Source organism: Triticum dicoccoides, chromosome 2B (genome assembly GCF_002162155.2).
Source record: "Triticum dicoccoides isolate Atlit2015 ecotype Zavitan chromosome 2B, WEW_v2.0, whole genome shotgun sequence".
Classification (NCBI taxonomy): Eukaryota; Viridiplantae; Streptophyta; class Magnoliopsida; order Poales; family Poaceae; genus Triticum; species Triticum dicoccoides.
The window spans coordinates 462,039,895-462,053,797 of NC_041383.1; the positions used below are offsets into that span (position 1 = coordinate 462,039,895).

General features: G+C 49.7%; 1 protein-coding gene across 1 annotated transcript; it reads left to right on the top strand.

The window, feature by feature from the left end:
• Window positions 1-210: 210 nt before the first annotated feature.
• Window positions 211-4,022, top strand: LOC119364220 (beta-fructofuranosidase, insoluble isoenzyme 2-like). The gene is made up of 7 exons (XM_037629652.1): window positions 211-494; window positions 1,037-1,045; window positions 1,362-2,224; window positions 2,327-2,488; window positions 3,028-3,284; window positions 3,395-3,485; window positions 3,588-4,022. Exons 1-7 carry the CDS (start codon window positions 290-292, stop codon window positions 3,774-3,776), a joined length of 1,776 nt encoding a protein of 591 aa, XP_037485549.1. The 5' UTR covers window positions 211-289; the 3' UTR covers window positions 3,777-4,022.
• Window positions 4,023-13,903: the final 9,881 nt, after the last annotated feature.

The following is a 13,903-nucleotide window of genomic DNA, read 5'->3' on the forward strand; positions in this document are numbered from 1 at the left end:
ACTAGCACTTCCCTATCAGATGATGTCCAATTGTCTGGTTATATCATCCGATAATACCCCAGGAAAAATCTCTCTTCATATCTGTCTGAATTCGTGGCCTTTTGTCTCACCCTGCAAACTTTAAACTTTCAGGCTTTTCAGCGCTCGAATAGCCTGCCCTCGCACCCCGGCGCTACCGCCCTCGCACTATAAATATGACCCCCCCTGGCCTCTGCTTCTGCACAGACATCGATCCTTCTCTACCTGTTCTTCTTTCCATCGCCGGCCTCTGTGCCCACGTGTGAGAGCAATGGTAGTTCTCAGGGGAAGAGTTGCATGGGCATGCCCGGTGCTGGTGGTGCTGCTGCTGCTGCAACTCGCCGGGGCGTCGCATGTCGTCTACGAGACCCACCTCCTGGAGACGGAGGCGGCGGCGGCCGACGTGCCGCCTTCAATTCTTGATGCCGAGCTGAGTACGGGGTACCACTTCCGGCCGATAAAGAACTGGATCAACGGTACATGCCCACTAACCCATCTCTCTTGTTCAAGCTAGAGTGAAGCTTAGAGCTATAGCTAGGCGGACATCCTTCTTTTGCATGGCTAAACAAACCAACCGTGTGTGTAGTAGCACGTCCTTGCTCTTCAGACAACTGAACTTCAAAACCATGCATGGCCGGCGGAGGGTGGGTGGTCGGTTTCTTGGGCCATACAGGACACTTCTTAATCGTGTCCATTTCTGTTTTGTTACTAAATTTAGCTAGGTCATACGGTGCTCAGTTTGTGTATTAGTACTACTGCTTTACAAGAAGCAAGAACACGCATGCTTTAGGACTAGCTTTCAGTGAAGTGACTACGGTCACGGGGGGGCTCCTCCGGTGTCCAGTGAGCTAGAGTTGCTTTAGCTAGCTTGCACTTGTGTGGCCTGAGTAGTATCCTACTCCTAATACTGTGGATTAGTTTAATAACGATGCATTTTTTTTTTTGCAAAGGTTTATAACTGGTTCTAACTTGAGGTTTTTCTTATCATCATGTTGGTGGTTGCCGAATGCCACGCCAGATCCCAACGGTACGTCGTCCTTCTCCCGCCCTTGTTTTAATATCCTGTCACGCGTCTCTGTCGCGTCTTCAATTTGATGCTATCTGCTCCAAGAATCCGTGTTCTGCAACTTGCAACCCCGTTGAACAGCAACGCCTTTTCGTCCTGATCACTAAACAACACATATACAGGCATGCACGCATGCTGCATGGCTCGTGAACTTGCAACCCTATACAGAAACCATTAACGAATGAAAATAATTGGCTCGTCATTAACCTTCACTGAGATCATCTCTTCATGGGAATGTGAACTGGACATGTGACTTGGTGAAATTTGGTGCGTGCAGCGCCCATGTACTACAAGGGGTGGTACCATTTCTTCTACCAGTACAACCCCAAGGGGGCCGTGTGGGGCAACATCGTGTGGGCGCACTCGGTCTCGCGCGACCTCATCAACTGGGTGGCGCTGGAGACGGCCATCCAGCCCAGCATCAAGTCCGACAAGTACGGCTGCTGGTCGGGCTCGGCCACTATCCTGCGCGACGGCACGCCGGCGATCATGTACACGGGCATCGACCGCGCCGACATCAACTACGAGGTGCAGAACATCGCCTTCCCCAAGAACAAGTCGGACCCGCTGCTCCGCGAGTGGGTCAAGCCCAAGAGCAACCCGATCATCGTGCCGGAGGGCGGCATCAACGCCACCCAGTTCCGGGACCCGACCACCGCGTGGTACGCCGACGGCCACTGGCGGCTGCTCATCGGCGCCCTCTCGGGCGCGTCCCGCGGCGTGGCGTACGTGTACCGGAGCCGCGACTTCATGCGGTGGACGCGGGTGAGGAAGCCGCTGCACTCGGCGCCCACGGGGATGTGGGAGTGCCCGGACCTGTACCCGGTCACGGTGGACGGCCGGCAGAACGGGCTCGACACCTCGGTCACGTCCAGCCCCAAGGTGAAGCACGTGCTGAAGAACAGCCTCGACCTGCGCCGCTACGACTACTACACCGTCGGCACCTACAACCGGAAGACCGAGCGGTACGTGCCGGACAACCCCACCGGCGATGAGCACCACCTGCGGTACGACTACGGCAACTTCTACGCCTCCAAGACGTTCTACGACCCGGTCAAGCGCCGCCGTATCCTGTGGGGCTGGGCCAACGAGTCCGACACCGCCGTCGACGACGTCGCCAAGGGATGGGCCGGAATCCAGGTAGCTAATCATATCATATCATATGCTGGTGTACGTAGTAACCAAAAAACTTTCATGTGCACCATGCATGCATGGTCTCAGTTGTTTGCGTGATATTTACAGGCGATTCCGAGGAAGGTTTGGCTGGACCCGAGTGGGAGGCAGCTGATGCAGTGGCCTGTGGAGGAGCTTGAGGCGCTCAGGGGGAAAAAGCCGGTCAGTCTCAGGGACGGGGTGGTGAAGCGGGGAGAGCACGTCGAGGTCACCGGGCTACGAAGCTCACAGGTGAGTGTGCCTTTTTGAGTTAGTTCGTGTGCTTTTTTGAGTTAGTTCGTGTGCAATCAAGGTGACATTTTCTAGGACCAAAAGGCGGTCGAGATCACTATGTACTGCCTTGCCTTGAGTGGCGCCGGCCCTGCAGAATATATTGCTCAGCCAGTAGTATGTGTTATCCTGGACCGCGCTATCTTATCCGGCGCGCTTCTCATCCGAGTTGTGTCCAGTGTGCAGTGTCCACTCTGTTGTGCCTTTTCTACTCCGTAGATTTCACTACACCTGTCCTGCACTTTAATCTCAGCTCGGCGTCATGCGTTCTGTTCCGACCCATTACGGCTTAGAAAACTAGTCTCGTCGTCACGCGCACATTGGCATTGGCCTTGGCCTTGCATGCACACCTCCAATCTAGGCTCCAACTGAACTGATGCAACCTAACAATATATCACTTAATCCAGATACATTAATTTGACCACCATAATGTTTGTTCTCTTTTGTAAGTGTGTGGTGATGAGCTCATAGTTAATTACCCGACTAACTTGTTTCATCAGGCTGACGTCGAGGTGAGCTTTGAGGTGCCGAGCCTGGAGGGAGCGGAGGCGCTGGACCCCGCGTTAGCCAACGACGCCCAGAAGCTGTGCAGCGTGAAGGGTGCCGACGTGGAAGGTGGCGTGGGCCCTTTTGGTCTGTGGGTGCTCGCCTCGGCCAAGCTGGAGGAGAAGACGGCGGTCTTCTTCCGGGTGTTCAAGGCCGCGCGCAACATCAACAGCACCAAGCCGGTGGTCCTCATGTGCTCCGACCCCACCACGTAACGTCACCTCCCGATCCTAGTTTGTCCCTTAGATTCGCTATCTCATGCGTGTGACATACACACATTAGCTAGCATTGATCTGACATTGGGATTTTTTGTTGGTGCAGGTCATCTTTGAACCCGAACCTCTACAAGCCGACGTTCGCAGGCTTTGTTGATACTGACATAGCGAAGGGCAAGATATCTCTGAGGAGCCTGGTACAATATTGGCTACCATATATTCCTCATCTCGTACAATGTACAAGTTCACAAATGGACCATTCCTTACTGATTTCGTTTACCCATATTTTCTATGTCTAGATTGATCGGTCCGTGGTCGAGAGCTTCGGGGCAGGAGGCAGGACATGCATCCTCTCACGGGTCTATCCGACCCTCGCCCTAGGCAAGAACGCTCATCTTCACGTTTTCAACAACGGCAAGGTGGACATCAAGGTGTCACAGCTCACGGCGTGGGAGATGAAGAAGCCAGCGCTCATGAACGGTGCTTAGAATTTAAGGTGGATCTACATGCAGGCTTCCTATATATGTGCCTGAATTTGGCTCACATTCTGTTAAATTGATCTCTGGTGAAACGTGATAGTTCTACGAGGGTACGTACGTAGCTAGGTTTGCACGTAGTATAAGTGCAGTACGAAGGGATCATTTTGCCCTTAGGAATAATAAAAGTTCTATGCTTACTCTGTCGTGCGCATTGGTGGAAAGTATATATATTGTCGGACGAGTTTTAGTTTCCAAGGTTGCACTTTATCTATCTATACATTATATCGCTAAAGGAAAGGTCCATTTTTGTCAATATGACCATCACCGGGTTTACTTATGGTCTCTAAACCCTACAACATGACAAGCTTGATCCATGATGTTTACATTATTTATTCACTTTTTTCCAAAAATCAACCACTTAGAAGTGTACCTCGCTCCTGTAAAAAAAAATACATTACCTAAAATTACAATCTTAATAACAATAAGCAAAATGAAACTACAAATCTTATTAAGTGAGATTAAGATTAGGATGTTCGAACTTATTTTCTAAGGCTTTTAGACTTCCGAAGTGGGGGTATCATAGCAAGCAGTATCAATGTATCATGCATGCTAAGTTGCTAACTTGGCAATTTGGTTGAGGTGGAATGCCATTATATGAAGAACATATTAAGAAATGTGTCACTGTGTGTCATGCAAAACAATAAATGAGTTCATCTAAAATTCTATACTCCATTTGTTCCTAAATATAAGTCTTTTTATAAATTCTACTATGAACTACATATGGAGCAAGAGTGATTCTACACTCTAAAATGTATCTACAAACATCCGTATGTGTTTCATAGTGAAATATTTACAAATACTTATATTTAGGAACGGAGGGAGTAACATAGATACTATGCACTGCAAAAGTTTCCACCACGAGCAGCCTTAGAAAGAGGACCCTGAAGGAAATATGCCCTAGAGGCAATAATAAAGTTATTATTTATTTCCTCATATCATGATAAATGTTTATTATTCATGCTAGAATTGTATTAACCGGAAACATGATACATGTGTGAATACATAGACAAACATATAGTCACTAGTATGCCTCTACTTGACTAGCTCATTAATCAAAGATGGTTATGTTTCCTAACCATAGACATGTGTTATCATTTGATTAATGGGATCACATCATTCGAAAAATGATGTGATTGACATGACCCATTCTGTTAGCCTAGCACTTGATCGTTTAGTATGTTGCTATTGCTTTCTTCATGACTTATACATGTTCCTGTAACTATGAGATTATGCAACTCCCGTTTACCGGAGGAACACTTTGGGTGCTACCAAACGTCACAACGTAACTGGGTGATTATAAAGGAGTACTACAGGTGTCTCCAATGGTACATGTTGGGTTGGCGTATTTCGAGATTAGGTTTTGTCACTCCGATTGTCGGAGAGGTATCTCTGGGCCCTCTCGGTAATGCACATCACTATAAGCCTTGCAAGCAATGTAACTAAATGAGTTAGTTACGGAATGATGCATTACGTAACGAGTAAAGAGACTTGCCGGTAACGAGATTGAACTAGGTATTGGATACCGACGATCGAATCTCGGGCAAGTAACATACCGATGACAAAGGGAACAACGTATGTTGTTATGCGGTTTGACCAATAAAGATCTTCGTAGAATATGGAGGAGCCAATATGAGCATCCAGGTTCCGCTATTGGTTATTGACCGAGAATAGTTCTAGGGCATGTCTACATAGCTCTCGAACCCGTAGGGTCCGCACGCTTAACATTACGATGACAGTTTTATTATGAGTTTATAAGTTTTGATGTACCGAACTTTGTTCGGAGTCCCGGATGTGATCACGGACATGACGAGGAGTCTCGAAATGGTGGAGACATAAAGATTGGTATATTGGAAGCCTATATTTGGATATCGGAATGGTTCCGGGTGAAATCGGGATTTTACCGGAACACCGGGGGGTTACCGGAACCCTCCCGGGGGTTAATGGGCCTTAGTGGGCCATGAGGGAGAAGAGGAGGGCCGGCCAGGGCAGGCCGCGCGCCCCCTCCCAACTAGTCGGAATAGGACAAGGAAGGGGGGGGCGGCGCCCCCCTTTCCTCTTTCCCCTCCCTCCTTTCCTTCTCCACCAAGGCAAGAGGGGGGAGTCCTACTCCCGGTGGGAGTAGGACTCCTCCAGGCGCACCCCTAGGGGGCCGGCCGCACCTCCCCCTCCCTCCTTTATATACGGGGGCAGGGGCACCCTAGAACACACAAGTTGATCTTCAAGATCGTTCCTTAGGCGTATGCGGTGCCCCCCTCCACCATATTCCACCTCGGTCATATCGTCGCGGAGTTTAGGCGAAGCCCTGTGTCGGTAGAACATCATCATCGTCACCACGCCGTCGTGCTGACGAAACTCATCCCCGACACTTTGCTGGATCGGAGTAAGGGGATCGTCATCGAGCTGAACGTGTGCTGAACTCGGAGGTGTCGTATGTTCGGTACTTGGATCGGTCGGATCGTGAAGACGTACGACTACATCAACCGCATTGTCATAACGCTTCCGCTTACGGTCTACGAGGGTACGTGGACAATACTCTCCCCTCTCGTTGCTATGCATCACCATGATCTTGCGTGTGCGTAGGAAATTTTTTGAAATTACTACGTTCCCCGATAGTGGCATCTGAGCCTAGGTTTTATGCGTAGATGTCATATGCACGAGTAGAACACAAGTGAGTTGTGGGCGATACAAGTCATACTGCTTACCAGCATGTCATACTTTGGCTCTGCGGTATTGTGAGATGAAGCGGCCCGGACCGATATTACGCGTACGCTTACGCGAGACTAGTTTCACCGTTACGAGCACTCGTGCTTAAAGGTGACTGGCGGGTGTCTATCTCTCTCACTTTAGCTGAATCGAGTGTGGCTACGCCCGGTCCTTGCGAAGGTTAAAACAACACTAACTTGACGAACTATCGTTGTGGTTTTGAAGCGTAGGTAAGAACGGTTCTTGCTCAGCTCGTAGCAGCCACGTAAAGTTTCCAACAACAAAGTAGGGGACGTCTAACTTGTTTTTGCAGATCATATTGTGATGTGATATGGTCAAGACGTGATGCTATATTTTATTGTATGAGATGATCATGTTTTGTAACCGAAGTTATCGGCAACTAGCAGGAGCCATATGGTTGTCGCTTTATTGTATGAAATGCAAACGCCATGTAATTGCTTTACTTTATCACTAAGCGGTAGCGATAGTCGTAGAAGCAATAGATGGCGTAACGACAACGATGCTACGATGGAGATCAAGGTGTCGCACCGGTGACGATGGTGATCACGATGGTGCTTTGAAGATGGAGATCACAAGCACAAGATGATGATGGCCATATCATATCACTTATATTGATTGCATGTGATGTTTATCGTTTATGCATCTTATCTTGCTTTGGTTGACAGTAGCATTTTAAGATGATCTCTCACTAAAATTATCAAGAAGTGTTCTCCCTGAGTATGCACCGTTGCGAAAGTTCTTCATGCTGAGACACCACATGATGATCGGGTGTGATAGGCTCTACGTTCAAATACAACGGGTGCAAAACAGTTGCACACGCGGAATACTCAGGTTAAACTTGACGAGCCTAGCATATAACAGATATGGCCTCGGAACACGGAGACCGAAAGGTCGAGCGTGAATCATATAGTAGATATGATCAACATATTGATGTTCACCGTTGAAACTACTCCATCTCACGTGACGATCGGACATGGTATAGTTGATATGGATCACGTAATCACTTAGAGGATTAGAGGGATGTCTATCTAAGTGGGAGTTCTTTAGTAATATGATTAATTGAACTTAAATTTATCATGAACTTAGTACCTGATAGTATTTTGCTTGTCTATGTTTGTTGTAGATAGATGGCTCGTGCTGTTGTTCCGTTGAATTTTAATGCGCCCTTGAGAAAGCAAAGTTGAAAGATGATGGTAGCAATTACACGGACTGGATCCGTAACCTGAGGATTATCCTCATTGCTGCACAGAAGAATTACGTCCTGGAAGCACCGCTGGGTGCCAGGCCTGCTGCTGATGCAACTGACGACGTTAAGAACGTCTGGCAGAGCAAAGCTGATGACTACTCGATAGTTCAGTGTGCCATGCTTTACGGCTTAGAACCGGGTCTTCAACGACGTTTTGAACGTCATGGAGCATATGAGATGTTCCATGAGTTGAAGTTAATATTTCAAGCAAATGCCCGGATTGAGAGATATGAAGTCTCCAATAAGTTTTATAGCTGCAAGATGGAGGAGAATAGTTCTGTCAGTGAACACATACTCAAAATGTCTGGGTATAATAATCACTTGATTCAACTGGGACTGGGAGTTAATCTTCCTGATGATAGTGTCATTGACAGAATTCTTCAATCACTGCCACCAAGCTACAAGAGCTTCGTGATGAACTATAATATGCAAGGAATGGACAAGACTATTCCCGAGCTCTTCGCAATGCTAAAAGCCGCGGAGGTAGAAATCAAGAAGGAGCATCAAGTGTTGATGGTCAATAAGACTACCAGTTTCAAGAAAAAGGGCAAAGAGAAGAAGAAGGGGAACTTCAAGAAGAACAGCAAACAAGTTGCTGCTCAAGAGAAGAAACCCAAGTCTGGACCTAAGCCTGAGACTGAGTGCTTCTACTGCAAGCAGATTGGACACTGGAAGCGGAACTTCTCGTGGTTCTAAGTCCGACAGTAGAGTGGGGGTAGGTAAGGAGAGGCAAGGTCCTAGCTATGGAGAGGTTGTAAACACAAGCGATGTACGAGTTCAGGCCCTTCTCGGAGGAAGTAAAAGCCCTACGTCTCGGAGCCCTGAGGCGGTCGAGTGGATTATGTGTATATGAATTACAGGGGTGCGAACCCTTCTGCCTGTGGAGGGGGGTGGCTTATATAGAGTGCGCCAGGACCCCAGCCAACCCACGTAATGAAGGGTTTAAGGTACATTAAGTCCGGGGCGTTACTGGTAACGCCCCACATAAAGTGTCTTAACTATCATAAAGTCTACTTAATTACAGACCGTTGCAGTGCAGAGTGCTTCTTGACCTTCTGGTGGTCGAGTGAGTCTTTGTGGTCGAGTCCTTCAACTCAGTCGAGTGGGTTCCTTGTAGGTCGACTGGAAGGTGATCTCTTCTAAGGGTGTCCTTGGGCAGGGTACTTAGATCAGGTCTATGACCCTACCCTAGGTACATGACTCCATCATTAGCCCCCGAATGGATTGAGGCTTGAGTGAGGAAGGAGTTGATGTTGTTTCCGATTGGCCTTTGCACACTGGTCATGCGTTGTGTTGAACCAAGAATCTCTTTGTTGATAGTGAGCAACTTTTCTTCAGTCGACTCGATCCATTCTTTTCTTTCGTCGAGTGATCTTTTGGACTTTGCCGATTTTCGAGCGATGGATCGCAGGAAATCCCGTGTCTGACAGACCGATCTGCCGTTCGCGGATTCTGCGGGATATGAAATTTGGGGAAGCGCGCGAAGCGGGGCGGACCGCGGCGCTCGGATGGGATAGGGCATAGACGCCTCGATCCTCATGCCGCTTTTTTCGCCACGTATTGCGTCCGTGCAACTGTTTCGGGATATGATTAGATTGACCGGGCCCACCTGTCATCCACTCGGAAGGGATCTTATAAATGCGCCCGGTGAGGGTTTTTGAACAGTGCCTCAGCATTCCCTCTCTGCTCTCCTCGTCTGCGCCCAACGCGCCCGCTCTCGCCTCTGCACAACTTCTCCTCGCGCGTCTCACCGGCAGCCATGGTGAAGGAGAAGACGGCGGCGCTGGAACACACGAAGAAGGCGTCGGCGATGGAGAAGGCGAAGGGAAGATCCACCAGCCGCGGCGGGTCTTCGTCCAGATCCCGTCTACCGAACGGCTGGGTCCAGGGAGACTGGATCCGGTCGACCATCACGGAGAAGGATCTCCTCGACATGGCCGATGACGGCCTGATCCCCCACGGCGCTGCAAGACTTCCGGGGAAAGAGTGGCAGCCCCAGCCGGCGGAGGGTGAGTGCGTGCTTCTGGCTACCCACGTCGACCGCGGATTTTCTTTGCCACCGAGTGTTTTCTTCCGTGGTTTTTTGAACTTCTTTGGAGCGCAACTCCACCACTTCACCCCGAATTCCATCGCCTATCTTGCCGCGTTTGTGTCCATGTGTGAGAATTTTCTGGGCTGTCGACCGCACTGGGGCTTGTTCAAGCACATATTCACGTGTCGCTCTCAGACCGTGAAGAAGGCGAGCCCAGGCGACGAAAAGACCCAAGTTGTCCAGATGTGTGGTGGTCTGGGGATCCAGATGAGAAACAAGAGCACCTTCCCAGCAATGTCATTTCCCGAGTCAGTCAGAGGCTGGCAGTCGACCTGGTTCTACTGCCAGAACGAGCCGACGCCGGGGCAGTCGAGTGGACTCCCTCAGTTTACCATGGACCGAGTGAACAAACCTTCTTCACTGAAGGTGATTCCGGAGGAGAAAGCCGACGTGAAGATGTTGATAGAGCGTGTAGTTCAGCTGGTTCGAGATGGAGTAACTGGTATAGATCTCTTGGAAGTTTTCCTTAGGCGGCGTATCCAGCCTCTTCAGTTCCGAAGCCATTGCATGTGGTTGTACTGCGGAACTGAAGATGAGACTCGGATCCACCCGGAAGCAGTCGACGATGCCACGGTGGAAAGGTGGGTGGCCGCGGTCACTGGGAACAAGGATAACCCCTGTGGAGCCAGAAGGATTCCTCCACTCGACCATCACAGCGTTCCAGACAAGGTATGTCCGCTCTACCTTCCATCGTATTCTTGTCATATTTAATTCTGTTTTCTCTGCAAATCGGTCGATTGATCTTTGTCTTGATGTCTATCAAGCCCTCACCGAGTTGTACTCGATGCCCAATGGAGCACAGGCTCCGACTGAAGAGGGAGAAGCGAGCGGGGGCGAGAGCCAGGAGGAGTGGGACTCGGATGCCGCTGAGGATGATGATGACGATGACGACGATGAGGAGGACGAAGAAGAGGAGGAGGAGGAGGTTGCTCCACCGCGCTCGGAAAGGCGGTCGAAACTTGTCCATGACCCTGCGACTGAACATGGCAAGGGGGTTGCGACTGTTGCGCAGTCGACCAAACGCCCTCGGACCACTTCTCCGGCGCCGACTGAAAAGGCGCCGAAGCAAACCAAGGTGGCTCCGTCAAAGCCGACCAAGCTCCTACCAAAGATGAAGGTGTCCATCCCCACCATATCAGGGTAAACCTGCTGCTTAAGCCTTCTTGTTTTGTGCAAGCTTTATCTCTGGTTGACATTTGAGTTAGCCGACTGATTCTTGGGAACTGCAGTGCTGCTACTTCTGAGACTTCAGGCAAGCTGACGACCATGAGATGGAGGACGCAGCAACCTCAAACCCTGGTACTATACTCTTAATTCCGTTTTTAGTTGACTGACTCATGATTTCTAATTCTGATTCTTTTCTGTAGCTCCATCCAATGTCGTTATCACTCTTCCTGATGATGATGACGATGAGGAACCGCCGAAGCACAGAAGGAGCAGGAAAGCGTCTGCCGGCAGGGTGGCCCAGGATGTGACGGCGCCCGAGACTCTGGTCGCGGAGGAGGAGAACACCACTCGACACACCGTGTCCTTCGCAGTTCCACTGACGAGTGCTCTCCCTGCTTCGTCGAGTGCCGCACAACCTTCTCTCTTCACGACGCACCACATCCCAGAAGACCAAGCCAGCACTGCGAAGGAAGCCATACGCCAAGCAGGGGTCATGATGGAGCAGGTGAAGGCCATCTGGGAAGCAAGTCAAGCAGCTTATGACGCCAGCTCCGCCCTTCAAAGCAATGTTCAGGTCAGTCGACCATCGCTTGTTCTGTTAGGAAATGCTATCAAAAACTTTTCTTTCCGGAATTTATAGCAGTCACCCACTGGGTGTGTCGATTTAAACTCCGTGTTAGCGGGGGCACGCTGAGTGCACCCGCTGGGTGTAGTCCCCAAGGCTAAGGTCGACTGCTGGCAGTCGGCCTTAGGCTTTATAAGTTCAGTCTTTCCGTCATTCGACTATGGCGAATGGATTTCCCAAACTGGTGGGGGCATGCTGAGTGCACCCACTGGGTGTAGTCCCCGAGACTGTGGTCGACTGCTTGCAGTTGATTACAGTCTGAAGAATATGTCTTGAGCGTTTTTTTGGGGGTCGACTGGTCGACTCTGTCTTTAATAGAACTAGTGGGGGCACGCTGAGTGCACCCACTGGGTGTAGTCCCCGAGACTACGGTCGAATGTTTGTATTCGGCTGTAGTCTTAGAAACGCATGATTTTCTCTTATCCACTCGGAAGTGAATTATCTTTGATATTTTGTCGATTGGTTCTTCGCAGAAATCCTGTGACCTTGCGGCTTGTTATACCGAGCTGGAGCACAAGCACATTCAGCTCGAACTGGATCTGAAGCTGGTTCAGGAGAATCTGACGAAGGCGAAGGAGGAGACCAAAGGTATGTTCGGTGAGACCTCGACGACTCCTTTTTCCCTTCATTTGTTTCAAAATCTGACCTTGCTGTAACTTGCAGGCAAGGTGAAGGAGGCCCAGAAGAAAAAAGACCTTGAGCTAGCTGAGAAGACCAAGCTTGCTGACGAGAAGTTAGCTTCAGTCACCAAGCTCGAAGAAGAAAATACTAATCTGAAAGCTGCTCTTGGGATTTCCAACAAAGAAGTCAGTCGACTGAAAACTGACAAAGCTGCCCTGACCGACAAAGTCAGCCAGTTGACTGGGAAGAAAAACGATCTGGAGGCCTTCCTGAGTGGTCTTGCCAAGAAGTTGTTCCTTATGCTTGAAGGTAACCCTTTACACTCGACAATCATTTTCAGCTGTGATCTTTTCATTCGACCATTGTCTTGACTCGGCGATTGTCCTTGTAGAATTTTGTCAAAACTTTGAAGAAGAGACTAGCCGGTTGGAACCAAACCTTGACCCCGTCAATTCTCTGGTGAACGATGAAGTTGCCATGAATGTTTTCCGACTGGAGTCCCGTGTTGCAGCTGTCGTGGACTATCTTGCGAGCCTGAAGGTCACCACTTCTCGCATCGACTCAATGCTCTGGCCTAGGGAGACACTCCAGAACGACCTGGAGTCGCTGATGGCTCGCCTGAACACGGTCCCTGGTCGAGTGCAGGAGTGGAAGAAGTCCTCGGCTCGGTGCGGTGCAGATGTTGCTCTGTGTCTGGCCCGAGTCCACTGCAAAGATGCGCGAGAAGACAAGCTGGCGGCTCTCCGGGTGGCCAACACCAAGAAACATGACTTCAGGTCCTTCATGGAAACCTTCATTGCTGCTGCCACTCGGATTGCAGACGGGATTGATCTTGATGAGTTCGTTGCACCTTCCAGTCCTCCACAGGAGGGGTAAAAAACTTCTTTTAAGCTCGACACTTTAAATTTGCCTCGGTATGCCAAGTGGAGTTGTAACCGATAAACCTTAATAGGCTTAGCGCCTGAGCACTTTCGGTTCCTTTAGGTATCGATCCGAACTTGGATTTGATGTTTGAATATGATTGCTTTTGGCTTGAAATGTCTTTTGCAGGTTCAAAGCAAGACGCTCACTGCAGTCGACTTATTCCTTAATCCACTTAGGCGAGTGCTGGGCTGTAGCTAAGTCCCCGAGTGAGAGGTTTGCTCTTCACTCGGTGGGATTTTTATATCTTAGGCGAGCACTGGGCTGCAGCTAAGCCTCCGAGTGGGAGGTTTGCTCTTCACTCGGTAGGATTTTTATATCTTAGGCGAGCACTGGGCTGCAGCTAAGCCCCCCGAGTGAGAGGTTTGCTCTTCACTCGGTAGGATTTTTATATCTTAGGCGAGCACTGGGCTGCAGCTAAGCCCCCGAGTGAGAGGTTTGCTCTTCACTCGGTAGGATTTTTATATCTTAGGCGAGCACTGGGCTGCAGCTAAGCCCCCGAGTGAGAGGTTTGCTCTTCACTCGGTAGGATTTTTTATATCTTAGGCGAGTACTTGGACTGCAGCTAAGCCTCCGAGTGGAAGTCTGGCTTACCACTCGGTAGGATTTTTATAACTTAGGCGAGTACTTGGACTGCAGCTAAGCCTCCGAGTGGAAGTCTGGCTTACCACTCGGTAGGA